The sequence below is a fragment of the Halichoerus grypus genome, chromosome 9 (assembly GCF_964656455.1).
Source record: "Halichoerus grypus chromosome 9, mHalGry1.hap1.1, whole genome shotgun sequence".
NCBI lineage: Eukaryota > Metazoa > Chordata > Mammalia > Carnivora > Phocidae > Halichoerus > Halichoerus grypus.
In genome coordinates, this window is record NC_135720.1 from 112,963,925 (window position 1) to 112,982,246 (window position 18,322).

General features: G+C 53.2%; 1 protein-coding gene across 1 annotated transcript; it reads left to right on the plus strand.

Moving 5' to 3' along the window:
• The first annotated feature begins 3,805 nt into the window (after window positions 1-3,805).
• Window positions 3,806-18,040, plus strand: TULP1 (TUB like protein 1). Its single transcript, XM_078055432.1, has 15 exons — window positions 3,806-5,219; window positions 5,344-5,395; window positions 5,785-5,908; window positions 6,179-6,334; window positions 7,241-7,390; window positions 8,594-8,695; window positions 8,770-8,889; window positions 9,185-9,303; window positions 9,479-9,484; window positions 11,916-12,086; window positions 12,254-12,366; window positions 13,240-13,354; window positions 13,436-13,534; window positions 15,649-15,820; window positions 17,475-18,040. Exons 1-15 carry the CDS (start codon window positions 5,173-5,175, stop codon window positions 17,606-17,608), a joined length of 1,680 nt encoding a protein of 559 aa, XP_077911558.1. The 5' UTR covers window positions 3,806-5,172; the 3' UTR covers window positions 17,609-18,040.
• Window positions 18,041-18,322: the final 282 nt, after the last annotated feature.

Sequence of the window (18,322 nt, forward strand, 5' to 3'; positions counted from 1 at the left end):
AATCTCTGTCTTCTGAAAGTAGATTTAATTTTAGGGGTGCCTGGGTGGCTCAGTCGGTTAAGCACCCGACTCTTGATCTCAGCTCAGGTCTTGATCGCAGGGTCGTGAGTTCAAGCCCGTGTTGGGCTCCACGCTGAGTGTGGAGCCTACTTAAAAAAAAAAAAAAAAGTACATTTAATTTTAGAAAACAGCTAAAATTCATGTGGAATTGGATCTGGTGACTAATGCCAGTGATCAAGCTAAGAACTGTCATTTTTAGACCAAAACAAGGTGTAATTATGGAGCCTCGAGCCTGTTTTTCTTTGGAGAAAGGCCTGTTGCAATGGTGTTAGATCAGAAGGTATTAGAAGTTATCTGTATTCCTGATCGGATTCGTATTCCTAAACTGACCTTCATTTTATTTCTTTTAAGATTTGATTGATTGATTGATTGATTGATTTGACAGAGAGAGAGAGCATAAGCAGGGGGAGGGGTAGAGGGAGAGGGAAAACCAGGCTCCCCATTGGAGCCTGACGTGGGGCTGGATCCCAGGGTCCTGGGACTATGACCTGAGCCAAAGGCAGATGCCCAACCAACTGAGCCACCCAGGTGCCCCCCGACCCTCATTTTAACCAAAATCTTGATGCTCAATCCTAAATCCCAGGCCTTACCCAAATCTGACCATTTATTTATATTGTCTCTAAATTCCCACACGTGCTCACCAAATCTAGCATCACTGAGACCCAGAAGTTTCCATTCATTCTTTTCCGAGTTCTACTTCGCTACTTTCTGTTCCTCTCATGATCTGGACCTGCATTAATTCTCAAAGGATTTTTAAAAATATAATTGCAGGCACCTGGGTGGCTCAGTCAGTTAAGCATCTGCCTTTGGCTCAGGTTGTGATCCCAGGGTCCTGGGATCAAGCCCCAAGTCAGGCTCCCTGCTCGGCGGGGAGTCTGCTTCTCCCTCTGCCTCTGCTCCACCCCTGTTTATGCTCTCTCTCTGACAAATAAATAAATAAAATCTTTAAAAAATATATAATTGCATTCAAAGCATACAAAATATGAATACATTCTCCTAAAAAGTAACTATAAAAAACGTAAAAAAAAAAAACCTTTTTAGGGGCACTTGGGTAGCTCAGTTGGTTAAGCGCCAGACTCTGGATTTCAGCTCAGGTCATGATCACAGGGTTGTGAGATCAAGCCCCGTGTCAGGCTTCCCACTCAGCATGGAGTCTGCTTGAGATTCTCTCCCTCCCTCCCTTTGCCCCTCTCTCTGCTCTCTCTCTCTCTAAAATAAATGAATAAAAAAATTTTTTTAAATAAAATTAACTTAAAAAGAGAAGCCTTTTTATTTTTTTATTTTTATTTTTAAAGATTTTATTTATTTATTTGACAGAGAGAGACAGCGAGAGAGGGAACACAAGCAGTGGGAGTGGGAGAGGGAGAAGCAGGCTTCCCACTGAGCGGGGAGCCCGATGCAGGGCTCGATCCCAGGACCCTGGGATCATGACCTGAGCCAAAGGCAGACGCTTAATGACTGAGCCACCCAGGCACCCCAAGAGAAACCTTTTTAATAAAGTTATTTTTCACATGCTTTCAAAAGTGACTTTCCTTCTAATATATTCAAAATTATGTATTAAAATTTAAAGGCAAATATGGTTTCTAATTAATAAGTAGCAAAATGTAATCGAATTTAAATAGTTTTAGATATTTTAATTCCACCTTATTAAATATTTTTAGGAAAACAGAACTGTTCCCAAAATAGCATCCGATGTGTCAATACGAGGAACTGCAATCATGCCTCACACATTAAGGCCTGACCTACGTATATACAAATTTAAGAGTCATATGAATTGTTTTTAATATCATAAAGTGTTCCTCAGCCATCATGTGCAACTTTAATACCAGTGCTGACTCATGAGAACCTTCAGAACATGAAAAGAAGCAGGAAAAAAGGACACTTCATTTTTTTTTTTTTTTAAGATTTTATTTATTTATTTGTCAGAGAGAGAGAGCACAAAGCAGGGGGAGTGGCAGGCAGAGGGAGAAGCAGGCTCCCCGCCGAGCAGGGAGCCCAATGCGGGGCTCCATCCCAGGACCCCAGGATCATGACCTGAGCCAGAGGCAGACACTCAACCCACTGAGCCACCCAGGCGTCCCTAAAACAGACACTTTATTATGCAAGTATCTATCACATCCATGCAACCCGAGAGGAGAGGTCTGAGAAATGAATTGATCTTTTCTTTCACTTGAGAGCTTCTGCTGTTCACATGGGCCCACACTCCGAAGCCGTGTCCTCTGACCTGGCCTGTCACCCAGCCCACGTTCGGTCCAGTGCAGACACCTCTGGTTTGGAGAACAGGGGGCAAGATGTGAGGCATTCCCTCAGCTCCCCCCCAAGCCCCCACCCCTGTTAGAACGCAGATATTTCAGTTTCCAGTTTGCCTGGTCAGATCAGCCCTGAGCCCCAGGTGCCCTCCTGTTCTCAGTCATGTATTTGTCTGGGGTTTGAGATCTTCAGGAACCCTCTAAAGGACCGGTCTTGGGGCCTGGTCGAGGGGCGCCCCGGCTCTATTGTGCAAAGTGCTTTGCTGCCTGGAAATTTTTGCATAAGCTGTGCCTTATGCCTGGAGGGTTCTCATTCCTAGTCTCTGAAAGCCTTCAGGTCTCAACTTATTTTAGTATTTTTTTATTAAGTAAACTCTACCCCCAACATGGGGCTCCAACACATCACCCCAAGATCAAGAGTCACACTGTATGACCAGGGCTTAGCATACTGTTTGGCACAAAGTCGGTGCTCTGGAAATATTTGTTGACCAGCTCTCAGCCATGAGCTTCCTCACCTTCGATATCAGGGTGTTAATGTCTGCCTCATAAACGTTATTGTGAGGGTGGAGAGAGAAGAGGAGCAAGGAGACTGACATACAGTAGGTGGTCAATAAATGCTATTATTATTATTGTTATTATTACTGTGCATTCAGAGGCCAATGAGGACCGAGGAATCGTGGAGATGGGGACTTGAGGGCTATTTAGAGTGGGACAGGTTTCGTGGAATAGGCTTAAGCAAAGGCATGGAGGAGAGAGAATGTAAAGGCTGTACACAAGCCTATGTGGCTGGATGAGTAGTAGGGATGGGGATAGCCCTGCAGTTAGAAAGGCAGACTGGGGCCAGACCAGGGAGGGCCTTGAATGCCAACCCAGCACATTTAAATTTGACCCTTAGGCAATAGGGAGCCAATGAATGTTTTTGAGCAAAAGTGTCAACTGAAGAAGTGGTATTTTAGGAAGACTGATTAGGGCAAATCTGAATCAGGTGGACCAAGCAAGTGAAAAACAAAAAGCCTGACAGTTTCATTCATACTCCATCTCTAATCCTTGTGACTGCATAAAACATGCAAGGGTTAGGGGTAAAAGCTCTGACAGGAGTCAGATCTGGATTCACGCCCCCAGCCAAGCAACCTGACAATCTGGCTGACGCTGAGCACTCCCCGAGCACTCACGTTACCTCCCCAAGCCTTGGTTTGTCTGTCTACAAAATGGAGATAATCATCTCTACCCTGCCTATCTCACTGGACTCTTGTGAGAATTGAGTGAAATTAAAGATGTGCTCATTAACTCATTGAAAAAATGAACACCACTCAGGGATCAAGTGGTGTTGTAAATGCTGAGGAGACAGGGATGAAGTGGGAGTTCAGTGAAAAGGGACACATAATTACCAATTACTGAGTGCCCACTGCATGCTTTTTTTTTTTCTAAGATTTTATTTATTTATTTGACGGAGAGAGACAGCGAGAGAGGGAACACAAGCAGGGGGAGTGGGAGAGGGAGAAGCAGGCTTCCCGCAGAGCAAGGAGCCCGAGGCTGATGCGGGGCTTGATCCCCGGACCCTGGGATCCTGACCTGAGCCGAAGGCTCGATCCCCAGAGCCTGGGATCCTGACCTGAGCCAAAGGCAGCCACTTAATGACGGAGCCATCCAGGCGCCCCCCCACTGCGTGCTCTTTTCCACCTGTCATCTCACTGAATCTGCCAGGATGCAGGGCTCAAACTCACGACCCTGAGATCACGACCCAAGCCGAAACCAAGAGTCAGATGCTTAACTGACTGAGCCACCCAGGCGCCCCTCATCTCAATGAATCTGAACAATATCCTTACTGGGTTGAGCCCATTTTATAAATGAAGAAACGGAGGCTCAGAGGGGCTCAGGGCGTTCAGCCCTTAAGTGACAGAGCTCAGGTCGTGGGCTCAGGGCTGACCCATGGGTAAGATGACTGCCTGCCTCCTAGCGCTAAACCTTTGAACATACCTGGCTATTTCCAACTTCTAGGCCTTTATCTTGTTCCTTTTCCAGGTATCCCATCCCACTTTTACTTTTGCCTGTGGAACTCCTGTTCATCATCTTTTAAATTTTAGATCAGGCTTTTCAGGAAGCCTCCAGGACAGCTGAGTGAGACCCCTCCTCTGGGCTTCCTCAGCATTTAACGAAACGTCTCCCATATTAATCACATCAACACTATATCCTTGGGGGGCACCTGGCTGGCTCAGTCTGTGGAGCCCATGACTCTTGATCTCTGGGTCATGAGTGGGTCGTGAGTGGGGTCATGAGTTTGAGCCCCACCTTGGGCATAGAGATTACTTAAACAAAACAAAACAAAACTATATCCTTGGTCTCTAAACTTTAAAAAAGCATGTTCCCTATCAGTAAAAAAAAAAAATTTAAGTGTACACCCATAATTAGGCATGTTTCTTAATAAAATACTGTATAATTACACATGCTTCTGTCAATCCATATATACTAAATATCAGTCAACCCTAGTTCTTATTTTTTATGAAAAATAAAGATAAATACAGGATCTGATCTAATATTTTCTTCCCACACCCCACTGACCCCTGACAAATTACAAATTGGCACCTCCGACCGGAAGCTGGGTGGGGGAGGGTGGGGCTGGCACAGCGATGGCGTCCTTCAGGCTGCTGGTGGTCTGAGAACTGGGGAGTCAGCCTCTTCCCTCAGTGGGCTGGACCTGGTGGGGGGGGGTCGTGGGCAGGAGAGAAGCACCTCCCACAGTGCTGCCACCTTCTTGAGCCAGCGGGAGGTGGGGTGAAGTTGAGCCTGGATTAGCCGGGGAGGGCAGGGAGGCTCCCAGAGCGGCAGGGTGGCCAGAGAAGGGGTGTGGATAGGCGACTGCACCATGCCGCTGCAGGACGACACCCTCCGAGAGGTGTGGGCCTCGGACAGGTCCGGAAGCGCCCCCACCAGCACCTCACTTCAACCTACCTGAACCCTGGGGGGGCCCAGGTGGAGGGGTTGGGGAGGGGCAGAAAAGGGGAGGAAGACAGACTGATTGCATTGCTACCCTCAGTGGACATGAAGAGGAAGGCCAGAGCCCCGAGGTCCAGCAGCGCCCCAAGCAGGTATGTCACCCCTGCTTGGAAAGGAGGCAGGGAGAACCCCCCATTGCGTGTAAGCCCATGCAGGGAAGGGGATCTGGGAGTGGGACGCGTCCCCCTCAGCAGCGTCTGGGTATTTCTTCCTTGTAGTTTTGCTTTTTTTTTTTTTTTTTCTTTTGAGGAAAAGGGTGTTTCGGGGCATGGGATGTCCAGGGGAGGAATTGGGACTTTGGGGCCTTGGACGCGGCCATGATGCATGGGAGGGGTCACCGTTCCCACCCCAAGAAGAAGGCTGCTGTTCCCCTCCCGATAATCCGCGGTTATTTCTGGCGGCTCAAGGGATTAGAGGGTCATGGGCAGCCCTCCGAGCCCCCCTTTCCTTCCTCTCCCTCCTCTTGACCCCCACTCCGCAGCGACCCGCCAAGGGGCAGAAGTTGAGGAAGAAGAGGACGGAGGCTCCCGAGTCCCCGGGCCCTAAGGGATCCAAGCCCCGGAGACCTGGCGGCGGGCGGGGGGCCGAGCCCGGGGGCGCCCCCGGTGAGGGGTCCGGGAGGGGTGCGGCTGAATCCTGGAGTCCTGGGGGTGGGGGCAGTGAGGGGGGAACTGGAGGGGTGGGAGAGGGCCGGGGTAGAACGGGGGGGGAGTGGCTGGGAGGGATGTATGAAAGCCAGGGGAGGGGTGTCGGAGGTGGAAAGAGCGCCCAGAGGAGAACCCCACGGAAAGGAGCCCGAGGGGGGCAGCGTCCGGGGCTCAGGCGCCGTCGGAGGAGGGGGTCGGGCCCTGCCTGACCCCAGCCTCTCGGCTCAGCCGGGCGGAAGGGGAAGCCGCGGGAGGAGGCGGCCCTGCAGCCGCCGGAGGCCCGGCCGCAGCACACGGTCTACGCCAAGTTCCTCAGGGACCCCGAGGCCAAGCGCGACCCGCGGGAAACCTTCTTGGTAGCGCGAGCCCCGGACGCAGTGGACGGTGAGACGGGGCCGGGGGGGTGGGGGGGAGTGGAGCGCGGGAGGGGGGCGCTGGAGAGAAGGCGCGAAGGGCCCGCACGGGAACCGCGACAGGGAGACGGAAAACTCGGGAAAAGAGCCTCTCTTTCTCCGGCCTTCTCTTTGAGCCAAAAAAAACCCACTTTATTCTCTTGTTCTTTACTCCGTTTTCCGGTTGGGGAAACTGAGGCACGGAGCGGTTAAGAGTTTTGCCTTAAACTACAGCTAGGGGCCAGAGATAGCCCAGATGGGTCTGGCTGGAGGTCAGAAACAGACAAAGCCAGGAAGATGGGGAGGGGGAGAGGGGCGCCTGGGTGGCTCAGTCATTAAGCGTCTGCCTTCGGCTCAGGTCATGGTCCCAGGGTCCTGGGATCGAGCCCCGCATCGGGTTCCCTGCTCGGCGGGAAGCCTGCTTCTCCCTCTCCCACTCCCCCTGCTTGTGTTCCCTCTCTCACTGTGTCTCTCTCTGTCAAATAAATAAATAAAATCTTAAAAAAAAAAAAAAAAGAAGAAGAAGCGGAGGGGGAGAAACAGTGCAGGTGCGGTGATGGGGGGTGGGGGGACTGCAAGACAGGCAGGAGTGTGTGAGGAGGTAAGGGTCCCGGAGCGGGTGGAGGGCCCTACAGAGAAGGGCATTTCCCCCAGAACAGGATTGCCAAGCCCCTCGCATTCCCCCAACCCCAGCTCACTTCCCCGAACACCTTGGAATCACCCCCAAGGTTTGAGGAAGGAGCTAGAACTGTGTTTCTCCTATTGTTCCTGTTCCTGTTCCAGAAGGGGAGCCTCCCACCCCCCCTCTCATTTACCACTTCCCAGCAATCTGGGGGGACCGGGCTCCCAGATAATGGGGCCCACGCCAGCCCCCATTATGAGGAGCTTCTACCTACAGAGGATGAAGAGGAATCAGAGGAGGACCACGAAGAGGAAGAGGAGGCGGAGGAAAAGAAAGAGAAAATCCCTCTGCCACCCAAGAAGGTTCCTAAAGAGAAGACTTCTGCCGTGGTCAAGGAGAGGAAGGCCAAGGCCCAGGGTCAGAAGGGTGAGTGTTGAGGGTACAGAGGGACCACACAGACTCGGACAGCTAGCCCTGTCCTTCAGGGGCTTGGAGGCCTCAGTGATAGGCGAGAGTTGAGACATCGGAAAGTTACCAGTGCGTGGACGCAAGAGTTTCCTTCTCTGGTGTCTTCCCCATGGCGGTCCTTAAGTACATAGTACGTGTGCTCCCCCCCACGCCCCACCATCCCCACCACTGCCTGCCCAGGGAGCTCTGTGAGCCAGGTAGGACAGAGGATTTTAGTTTTGTGATTTTTTAGTGGTTTTTCTTTTAACTCAATATGTATTATTGTTATAATTTTCATAAAAGTATCAAAGCCATTACGGTAAAAATCAGTCAATGAAATCAATGCTATCATGGCTCTCTGGCCTGGGCACCTCGCCCTACAGGTCCCGCAGGCTGGTCTAGATGGGGACAGGTAGCTAGGACCCTGGGCCTCTGTGGGAGGGACAGAACACTGTCGTAGCACCTGCCAGAGGAGGTTTTCTGGGGAGACGGGGTGGGCGCTGGGAATCAGAGACTCAGTTAGAAGGCCCGCATTCATTCATTCATTCATTCATTCATTCTGTAATGCCTGTTAAGCTCCTGGTGTTTGTCCAGCCCTTTACAGACTCAGGATTAAAATGCAACAAGCAGGGCGCCTGGGTGGCTCAGATGGTTGAGCGTCTGCCTTCGGCTCAGGTCATGATCTCAGGGTCCTGGGATCGAGTCCCGCATCGGGTTCCCTGCTCGGTGCAGAGCCTGCTTCTCCCTCTCCCTCTGCCACTCCTTCTGCTTGTGCTCTTCTGTCTATCTCTCTGTCAAATAAATAAATAAAATCTTTAAAAAAAAAAATGCAACAAGCAGGGTGCCTGGGTGGCTCAGTTGGTTGAGTGACTGCCTTTGGCTCAGGTCATGATCCTGGAGTCCCGCGTGGGGCTCCCTGCTCGGCAGGGAGTCTGCTTCTCCCTCTGACCCTCCCCCCTCTCATATGCTCTCTCTCTCTCATTCTCTCTCTCTCAAATAAATAAATAAAATCTTAAATAATAAATAAATAAAATAAAATAAAACGCAACGAGCAGAAGACAGACTCTGGGCCCTTGTCAGGTCTTCAGCCTCCCTGGGGACTGAAGAAATGATGAGTGGGTTGGAAAGTGGCCTTCAGCCCCAACAGGCTCTTCTCTGTCTAACCCCTACCTCCATTTCCAGGGGACCTGGGAAGCCCTGTCCCCCCAGCCAAACCTCTGCGCATTAAGAAGAAGGAGGCGCCAGCGGGGGAGGGGCCCAAGATGAGAAAGACGAAGAAGAAAGGTGAGACTGGTCTCCCGAGGAACAGGGGACTCTGGGTGTGGTGGTGTGTGACTCCTTCACATTCACCCACACAGGGTCTGGGGAGGCTGACAAGGACCCCTCAGGGAGCCCGGCCAGAGTGAGAAAGAAGACTACAGCAGCCATGTTTCTGGTTGGGGAAGAAGGGCCAGCTGAGAAAGCTCCGAAGAAGAAAGGTGGGTGGCCGTGGCCTCTGGTGCCATGACATCTAGAGGCCGTCCTGGGGGTGGGGAACCCAAGTGCAGTGTGGGGTGAGGAGAGGGCTCTGGAGTCAGAAGACTTGAGGGGCATCTTACTCCCCACTTAAATAGCTGTGTGGCCTCAGGCAGGTATCTGAGCCTTTCTGAGTCTCTGATAATAGTAATATGGGAGTACTCTCTTGTGGTTGTGGGGAGGGTCCAAGTAAGACGTGGGTGTTAGAAGTGCTCCACAGGGTCAGGGATTCACAGGCTTGTACCCCCTCCATGCCAGGCACTTCCAAAGACCCAGAAGAGGAGAGGAAGGAGGACGAGGAGGAGGAGGAAGAAGTGGCAGCCGTGGGGATGAAGAACAGCAATCAGAAGGGCAAAGCGAAAGGAAAAGGCAAAAAGGTTGGGATCCAGAGGGGAAGGGGGCCGAGTCCCCTTCAGGGAGCAGGGCAGGGGCCTGGGCTTGGGGGACTAGAGTATGGAACCTCGTGGGGGGGGGGGCCGGGGGTTAGAATCTTGGCTCCCTCTCTGATGACACGATAGGAGGACAAAGGTCACCAGACTTGTGAGAACAGAGAAGGCGGTTGAGGGGTCACTAGGCTGGGATTGGCTCCCTGCGGGCCTGATGTTATCTGGGCTCTAAGCCCTCCCCTGTGCGGCCTAACCAGCAGCCCCAGCCAGAGATGCTCACAAAGCCACCACGCGGAGAGACACCCATCTTCTGTACCAGAGGGGGAGAACACGCAGGCAGAGTGTGCTCACTGACTGTGTGAGTTGTTAAACTATTTTCACGCTACTGCTCTGGGGCCCCAAGTGCTTTCTGCTACCGAATCCGGGATGGCCCAACCTTCCCGCAGCTGAAGAGTTAACACTGGCAGACAGGTGCCTCCAGAACCCTCCTCCAGGCCCACCAGGGTCCATTTGGACAGACCAGGCAGTCTCCAGGGGCAGAACAGGTTGTTAACTCTCTTGAATATTGCTCTTTCTCACAAATAGGACTCAGGCACCAACATGCACAAGCCGGGGTAAGCAGGAGAGGGGGGCCAAACTGGAGAGAGAAAGTGATGAAAGTCTTTGAGAAATTGGGTTTCCACAAGTGGAGAGATCACCCTGAGGGCAGAGCCGGGTCTGAGCCATGTGGGTTTATTAGTTTGTTCAGGAGTGGTCAGGTCTTGCGGGACTGACTCACATTAGCCAACATCACCAGATACCGATATATAAACTAAAGGCCAGTTTCTTATCTCCCACGGGGAATATAACCGCAGTGCCGCCTTCAATACAGTAGGCCCTAGAAATTTACAGCTGTGGAAATGTTTGAATAAGCTCTGGCTTTCTCCACATCACATTCCAAACATAGTCTTGCGTTTCCCAAGTTTCTTCTGGAGCAGCCCAGAGTGGAGAAGAGATGCTCCCTTGCCCGGAGGCTAAGGGCCTGCTCACCGACACCAGCCTCACCTCACACGTAGTCCAAACCTGCCCTCAGCAAAAATGGCCGACCGCAGCGTATCAGGGATTCTCCGTAGCTCTCATATAGCACACACCCAGGCTGGCAGTCCCCTCTCTTCCCTAGTGGGAAAGTTGGGGTTACGATCTTGGCTCCCCCTCTTAGGAGGGATAGAACATGAGGGCAGAGGGCACCAGATCCAAAGGGGCAGCTGTGGGGTCACCAGGTCAGGCCTAGGCCACCCTAGTGTGGAATGCAACCAAACTGTGATTCGGAGTTTTCCCATGAGCAAGATAAGCTTATTTATTTCTTCATTGTCTTACCTCGGTATTGCAGTCTGACAAACTACCCCCAAAACTTAGTGCCTTAAAACAACAAACATTTCTTTTCTCAGTTTCTACAAGTCAGGAATCTAGGAGGGGCCTAGCAAGGTACTTCTGGCTTGGGGTCTGTTCTGAGAATGCAGTCAAGATGTCAGTTGGGTCCGCAGTCACTCGGGAAGCTTGGCTGGAAATAGAGGATTCACTTCTAGAATGGTTCACTGTCATGGTTGTTGGCTGGAGCCCTCTCCATAGGGCGGCTTGAGTGGTCTAGTGACATGGCAGCCTACTTCCCCCAGGGCTCAAGAGTGGCCCAAGGGAGACAGCAAGGAGAAGCCACAGTATCTCTTATGACCTGGCCTTAGGAGTGACCCCTCCCCCCATCACTTGGGCTATATTCCATTGGTCAGAAAGACCAAACTCTGATACGATGTGGAAGGAGACTACGCGAAGTGTAAATACCAGGAGGCAGGGAACACTGGGGCTCATCTTGGGGGCTGGCTACTGCAGTCATTGATATTGACCATACACTGTAATGATAGCAGCAGCTAATCCTTCTATAACATGGCAGTTCATACCTTTGGCCCCACCTCAGTTCACCCGTTGACACAGCGTCCACATGAAGGACACTTTCTAAGGCTCTGGCCCTGGCACCATTTTAAGCCCCGTTCCACTTCTTACTAGCTGTGTGAACTTGGGCAAGTTGCTTAACCTCTCTGAGCCTCAACTTCTTCGGTAAAATTGGACAATTACTTCAGTAGTTACCTAAGAGAATTAAATTAGTTAATATCTGGAAGATACTTAGAGCTATGCCCGGCGCATTGGTAGACTTTATAGGAGTGTTTGTTAATATATAAATTAATAAGGTCTCTCCCGGGGAATCCAGCCCCAACCTCTGCATTTCTCAGATGAGAAAACTGACTCACAGGGTGGTTCAAGTTAAACATGACAGAGTTAGTGGTGGAACCAGGATTTGAACCCAAGCTGTCTGGCTCCAGATCCCAGGCTCTTAACCACAAAGTGAAGCAAAATAATAATAAAGTGCCAAGCTCCGCAGAGCCGCCTAGCATGGCCTGCTGGGCTGCAGGGGAAGTGAGGGGCCCAGCCCACGGTAGCTGGCCTGTCTGTTCTCCTCCACACAGAAAGCGGTGAGTCGTCCTGCCTGCCCTGCCTGTGTCCCGGCACTGGGGATCTGCTGAGGGCAGAGAAGCCAGGGCTCCAGGACTGATGCACGCTCTGCCCCGACCCAGAAGGAGGAGAGAGCCCCCTCCCCACCCATAGAAGTGGATGAGCCCCAGGAGTTCGTGCTCCGGCCCGCCCCTCAGGAGCGGACAGTGCGTTGCAGGCTGACCCGGGACAAGAAGGGCATGGATCGGGGCTTGTATCCCTCCTACTTCCTGCACCTGGACACAGAGAGGAAGGTGGGCAGGGGGGTACAGCAGGGGAGAGAGAGTGCAGGTGCAGGACCCAGGCTGGGGCGGGGGGGTGGCTAGAGCCAAAATGGGGGTGCGGGTGGAGTCCGACGCAAACAGGCCTTCCCTTTCCCCTCACTCACCTCCTTCCTTCACCTGTCTCCCCCTCTCCCCAGGTGTTCCTCCTGGCAGGCAGGAAGCGGAAACGTAGCAAGACGGCCAATTACCTCATCTCCAGCGACCCCACCAATCTGTCCCGAGGAGGGGAGAATTTCATTGGGAAGCTGAGGTGGGGTTGGGAGGCCCAGGGCCACAAGAGACCATGGCGAGTCACTTCCGTCTCCCTCTGCCACCACATTGGGCACTCTAGAAATGTCCCCTGCCCCAGGGCTTCCCACACTTGAATGTGCACAGATCACTTGGAAGCATTGTTAAAATGGCCCAGTGGGTCTGGGTGTGGGGCGAGACTCTTCATTTCTAACAAGCCCCCAGGTGATGCCCGTGCTGCTGGACCAGGGACCTCACTTGACATAGGTCATAAGGGTCCATGAGGACAGGGACCACGCTTGTCACGTTCATGGTTGAATTCCCAGCACCTGGTACATAGTAGCGACTCAATAAAACATTTACTAAGTGAATGAATAAACAAATATCCAGCACCTACCCTGTGCTGTGTCTCCCCATATATCTCATCTAATCCTCACTGCGCATCTGAGAGGTAAGGGGAAGGGGGTACCCCCGAGTCAGGTCTTATTTCTTATATTTATGTATTTAACAAACACTTATGTAAGGCCTACCTATGTGTCAGGCATTGTTCTAACTTCCGAATATGAATCCATGTAGTCCCCTTATTGACCAAGTGGTAAATACTGTTATTAGGCCCATTTTACAGAGGGGGATGTTGAGGCTCAGAGAGTTCAGCCTGCCTAGGGTCAGTAAGAGATAGAGCTGAGATCTGAAGGTTGCCCAGTGTCCTTCCGGATCCAGCTTCTAAAAAGACCTCATGAGGGGAGCCTGGGGCAGGGGACAAGAGTTGTTCTGTCCTAAGACACCCACACCCTTGACATAGGAAGCTCTCCAAACTGCCTGGCTATGAGGAAGGGTCTTGGAGCAGGGATGTGGAGTCCCCCCAGCCCTGCCCCCAGCTGCACCCTGCTTGCAGGTCCAATCTCCTGGGCAACCGCTTTACCGTCTTTGACAATGGGCAGAACCCGCACCGTGGAGGAGGCAGCACTAACGTGGGGAGCCTTCGGCAGGAACTGGCAGCTGTGATCTATGTGAGAACACCCCCCAGCACCCCCCTCCCGGCAGGACCCTCCCCTTCGCAGGGACCAGCCTAACAGGCATCTCCCTCCCAGGAAACCAACGTGCTGGGCTTCCGGGGTCCCCGGCGCATGACGGTCATCATTCCTGGCATGAATACGGACAACGAGAGGGTCCCCATCCGGCCGCGAAATGTGAGCCCAGCACCTCCCTGACGCCTCCCCCTGAGGGTCCTGTTCCCATGTGATCCATTCATGACCCACTCCTGGGGAGCTGGGGGGCAGGGGCTCAGGTTGCCCATACCCAACTTCCTGGGCACACTCATCACCCTGTCACTCATTCATTCTGGAAACTCGTGGGATGAATTAGGGGGTTTTGTAATTGAATTCACTGGAACCAATACAATGAGGTGCTTTTTTTTCCCAGTGTACACCAAATCATCCATTCATATATTCATTCACTGAATGAGTGGTGTATTGTGTATATCGTACTATACACATTCAGCGTATAATGAGTGCTGAGTATTATTCTAGGTAACTGGAAGACATCAGTGAGTAAAAAAGATCTGCCCTCCTGAAGCTGACATTCTAGCGGAGGGGACGGACTGTAGACAATAATTGTGACAAATAAGTAAATTGTGTAGAATGTTAGAAAGTGACAAGTGGTATGGAAGAAAGAAAAAGTCGGAGTGGGCCTCATTGAGAAGGTGACGTTTAAGCAAAGACATGAAGGAGGTGAGGGAGCAAGCCTATAGATATCTAGGGAGAGAGCATCCAGGCAGAGGGAAGAGCCAATGCAAACACCCTGAGGCAGGATGATGCCCGGTGGGTTTGCGGTGAGAGGTGAGAGTTGAGTCTCGGATAGGGCCTGTATAACTGGTTTGTACTCGGAGAAACAGGAAGCCACAGCAGGGTTCTCAGGAGCGACTTGATTTGCCTTCTATTTTAAAAAGCAAAGGTTGCGTGTGTGTGTGTGTGTGTGTGTGTGTGTGTGCGCGCACGCGCGCGCGTGTGTATGTGTAGTCTAGGGTAAGACGGAGAGATGGGCCGGGGAGAGGTGGCCATCTTCAGTGTCAGTCGCTCGCTCCGCAGGTCAGTGAGCCCGGGACTGCAGAGACAGGATGACTGGCGTGCTCCATACCCGCAGTGATGTCACTTTACTCATTTACAAGGAAAAATAACACCCGTCAGCTGATCACACATCCTTCCATGCTGGCAAGTCACACCGTAATCAGAGGCCTGGCCAACCCGCGGGGCTCGAGGCACGGAAGGCTGTTAGTCTCGAGGAGCCGCGGGTCCCACAGCTGCTCCTTCCAGGCCCGGACTAAACACGCAAATGCTCCAGAGGCAGGGCCTCCCGAGTGTGTCTGGGCTTGGTGACAGCTCCCCAGGGCCGCTCCGGGTAACTCTTCATCATTTCACCGTCCATTCATTCTACAGTCGTTCATTAAAGCCAGGCACTGAAGATCCAAAATCAGCAAACAGGAACCATCAGAACAATCCGACATTTATTGAGCATGTACTCTGGGCCAGGAACGGATCTGAATAGCATGCCATGCACTATTAACTGCTTTAATCCTCACAAGACCCTGTTGTGAGGGAAACTGAGGCACAGAGCCATCAATAAAATACGATAGCTGCCCTTTAAGTATCTAATTCTGCCCATTACAGTGTAGTGGGAGAAATAGTAAGAGCAGGTGTTATGGAGGGAGACTCCGAGCTAAGACGTCTAAATCAGACACGGGGTCAGGGAGGCTTCTCGGAGGACATGATCTTGCGCAGACTCACTCTAAGCCACGACTGTGACCAGTGCCAAGGGAACTCAGGAAAGAAGTATCTCAAGAGCGCTATCACGTAGGCACCACTCCTTCCTCTGAGAAACTCTCTTCTGGGACATCTTATTTTAACCACTGTTTACCTGTCCGTCTCCCCAAACACAACTGCGAGCTCCGCGTCAATCACAGCATGTCTAGTGCATCCTTATGATCAGGTGCCAGCATGCGGCTGTCCCGAGGACCCCTTGGGGGCGCAGAGCACCTACTGTGTGCAGATGCTACCTCCCACCCCTCCACTTCGGCATCCCACGGCGAGACCCATTCTCAGAGGTCCACCCTGCCCACAAGGATACTGCAGAGACCAAGCTGCTTGGTCCTTGGTCAAGGATGCCCCGAACGGATGTCCGTGTCCAGTCTGCACACTAGCACACACGTGCAAAGGCATGCACAGGTCCCCAGGCCCCTTCCCCTCGGTCCTGAGATATCTCGGCCACCCCATATGTCCTCTCCCTGACACTCCCCTTTGGCACCCAGGCCAGCGATGGGTTGCTGGTGCGCTGGCAGAACAAAACACTGGAGAGCCTCATCGAGCTGCACAACAAGCCACCTGTTTGGAACGAAGACAGCGGCTCCTACACCCTCAACTTCCAAGGTCGAGTCACACAAGCTTCAGTCAAGAACTTCCAAATTGTCCACGCCGATGACCGTGAGTATCTGAGGGCCCAAGGCGGGCTGTTCCCCACCACCTCCAGGACCCTGGCCCTCCCTCGGGCCTTTCCCCACCACCTCTCTTTCTCTCTCTCTCTCTGTCTCTCTCTCTCTGTCTCTCTCTCACACACACACACACGCACGCACGCACGCACGTGCACAAAGCTGTCCTTTCCCGCTGGAGCCAGAACATCCAGGAAAGTCACTCCCTCCTGCAGGGGCATTGACAGCTTGTTCCCAGGAGCCTCAGGTATTGCAAGCAGGTGTCTCGGGGCTTACCGTCGCAGGCCTTCCTTCTGGCATTGACCAGGGCCTGGGGTAGATACTGGGATATTCTGGGTAAGAAAGACTGTGTTGAAGGGAGAGTTAATCTGCTGGAGCTTGAGAACCACTGATAGCCCAACCCCTACGTGGTCAAAGAGGCTGCTGAGGCTCAGAGAGGGCGGCGCCTTCCCCAAAGTCTCTCAGCGACTCCAGGAGGTCCCACTGGCCATCAAAATTTATTTCACAGACACACAGGGCTTTCTATGTGCTAGGCACTGTTCTCTGGACTTTACAGATACTGAATCATTAAATCTTTGCAACAACCCTACCCCTCCAAAACCTGAGGAAGATATTATTATTGTCCCTACTTGGCAGATGAGAAAACTGAGGCATAGAGAGGTTAAGTAAATTGCCCAAGGTAGTACAGCTGTAAGAGGTAGAGTTGGCACAAGAACCCCGGTGGTCTGGCTCCAGGGCCCCAGCTCCCAACCCCTTCAAGATGGCCGCCTTGCAGGGCTAGGGAATATTAATCAAGCATCTCCCAATGCCTGCTCTATTGTCCTCTCTCAAGTAAGGTCAAAGGCCTGCCCTCAAGGAGTTAGGGAAACAAGATATGCCCAGAACACAATTAAGTAAAAATGTCCCTGTTAACAGGCCTGGGGGAGAGGTTCCCACTAGGGTGAGGAAGTTTGGGATGGAAAGATACCTTCCAAGGGACTCCGGGTTCCCAGGATTGGCTGACACTGAGCAACTTCTCCATCCCCCACTCCATCCTAGGGATGTGTCCCCAGTGTCACCTGTCCCAAGGCCTTGGAAAACTGCTCTCCAGATCACATTTCTGGTGGAGCCTGGTCTGCAGAGATCAGGGGTATTTTTAGCAACTTCCTGTCCCTATGGATGCTGGGGGAGGTGTTTGGGACTGGGGCTGGGAACCTGGACCAGATATGGGATGGGGCTGAGTGGAGCCACTCGATAAGGTAGGGACTCGGGGGGGGGCTAGTGAAGGGAGAGAGCCTGGCGGTCTAAGATGGGACTTGGGGGCTGGGGATGGGAAGAAGGAATGAGGCCAGAGCCATTGTCTGGGGTAAGTGTGACAGGTTCCTATATTTAAGTGCCTGTCCTACCCATAGCCCTGGGTGGCAGAAGATAAGGCAGGATCCCTGCCCTCAGGGGCTTACAGTCAGTCAGAAGGCTGGTCAAGCGGCAGGTGGGGCCGGTTGGGCCAGATAAGAAGGGGTGGATGGGTGGGAGGGTGAATAATTGAGATGGTCGCTGAGGATTAGGGCCCCAATGCAAAGGAGGGAGACTTCTCCCAAAGTTGAGGACACTGTCTGCCAGGACTGGGACCCCAGGAGATCTTGCCCCCCCCCACCCGTCTGTGTCTACAGCCGACTACATCGTACTGCAGTTCGGGCGCGTGGCCGAGGACGCCTTCACCCTAGACTACCGGTACCCGCTGTGCGCCCTGCAGGCCTTCGCCATCGCCCTCTCCAGTTTCGACGGGAAGCTGGCCTGCGAGTGACCCCAGCAGCCCCCAGCGCCCGCCAAGGGCGGGGGAAAGGATTCAGTGGAGGCTTGCAGGGTCCATTCGCCAAAGCCCCCACTGAAGACTCCTCTCTTGTCCGGGGCTGACCCCTCACTGTCTCCGAGTGACCTCCATCCACTCCCCAGCCCGGCACAGGCCGAGGCAGGGAGGAGCTCAGACTGCGGTCCGACAGAGATGAAGAACATCTGGAGTCGGGAGCCGCACATCTGGTCGCGGAGCTAGCCTGAGCCGCTTCACCAACCGCCCCCCTTCCCCGCCCCGCGCCCCAGTCACTTCCTGTCCAGGAGCAGTAGTCAGTGTTGTTTTAACCCCCTCCGGGATCGAGGAGTGGGGCGGGCTCGGAAGAGGGGGTAGGTGATGCGGGCGGAAGACCGGGTACACACATCCCCAATAAAGCCGCGTCCCAGACCCGGCAAGCAGTGGTTCTTCAGCGCGTGCCGAGAACGAGGCGGCGGGAGGGGTCCGGAGCGCGGGAGAGGTCCGGAGGGCGGGCCGGAGGCCTGCCTCCCCACCCCCCAACCCCGCTCCCGCCCAGGCCCGGGGCGCTCCCGCGTCCCCTCCCCCGCGCCCAGCGCCGGTCCTACCGAAACTCGGCGGGCTCGTGGTGTCGAGACGCCCCCCGCGGGGGCCCCGGGTCGCGAGGGAGGGCCCGGAGGTCCGGGAAGAGGGGAAAGGGAGAAATTCGAGAAA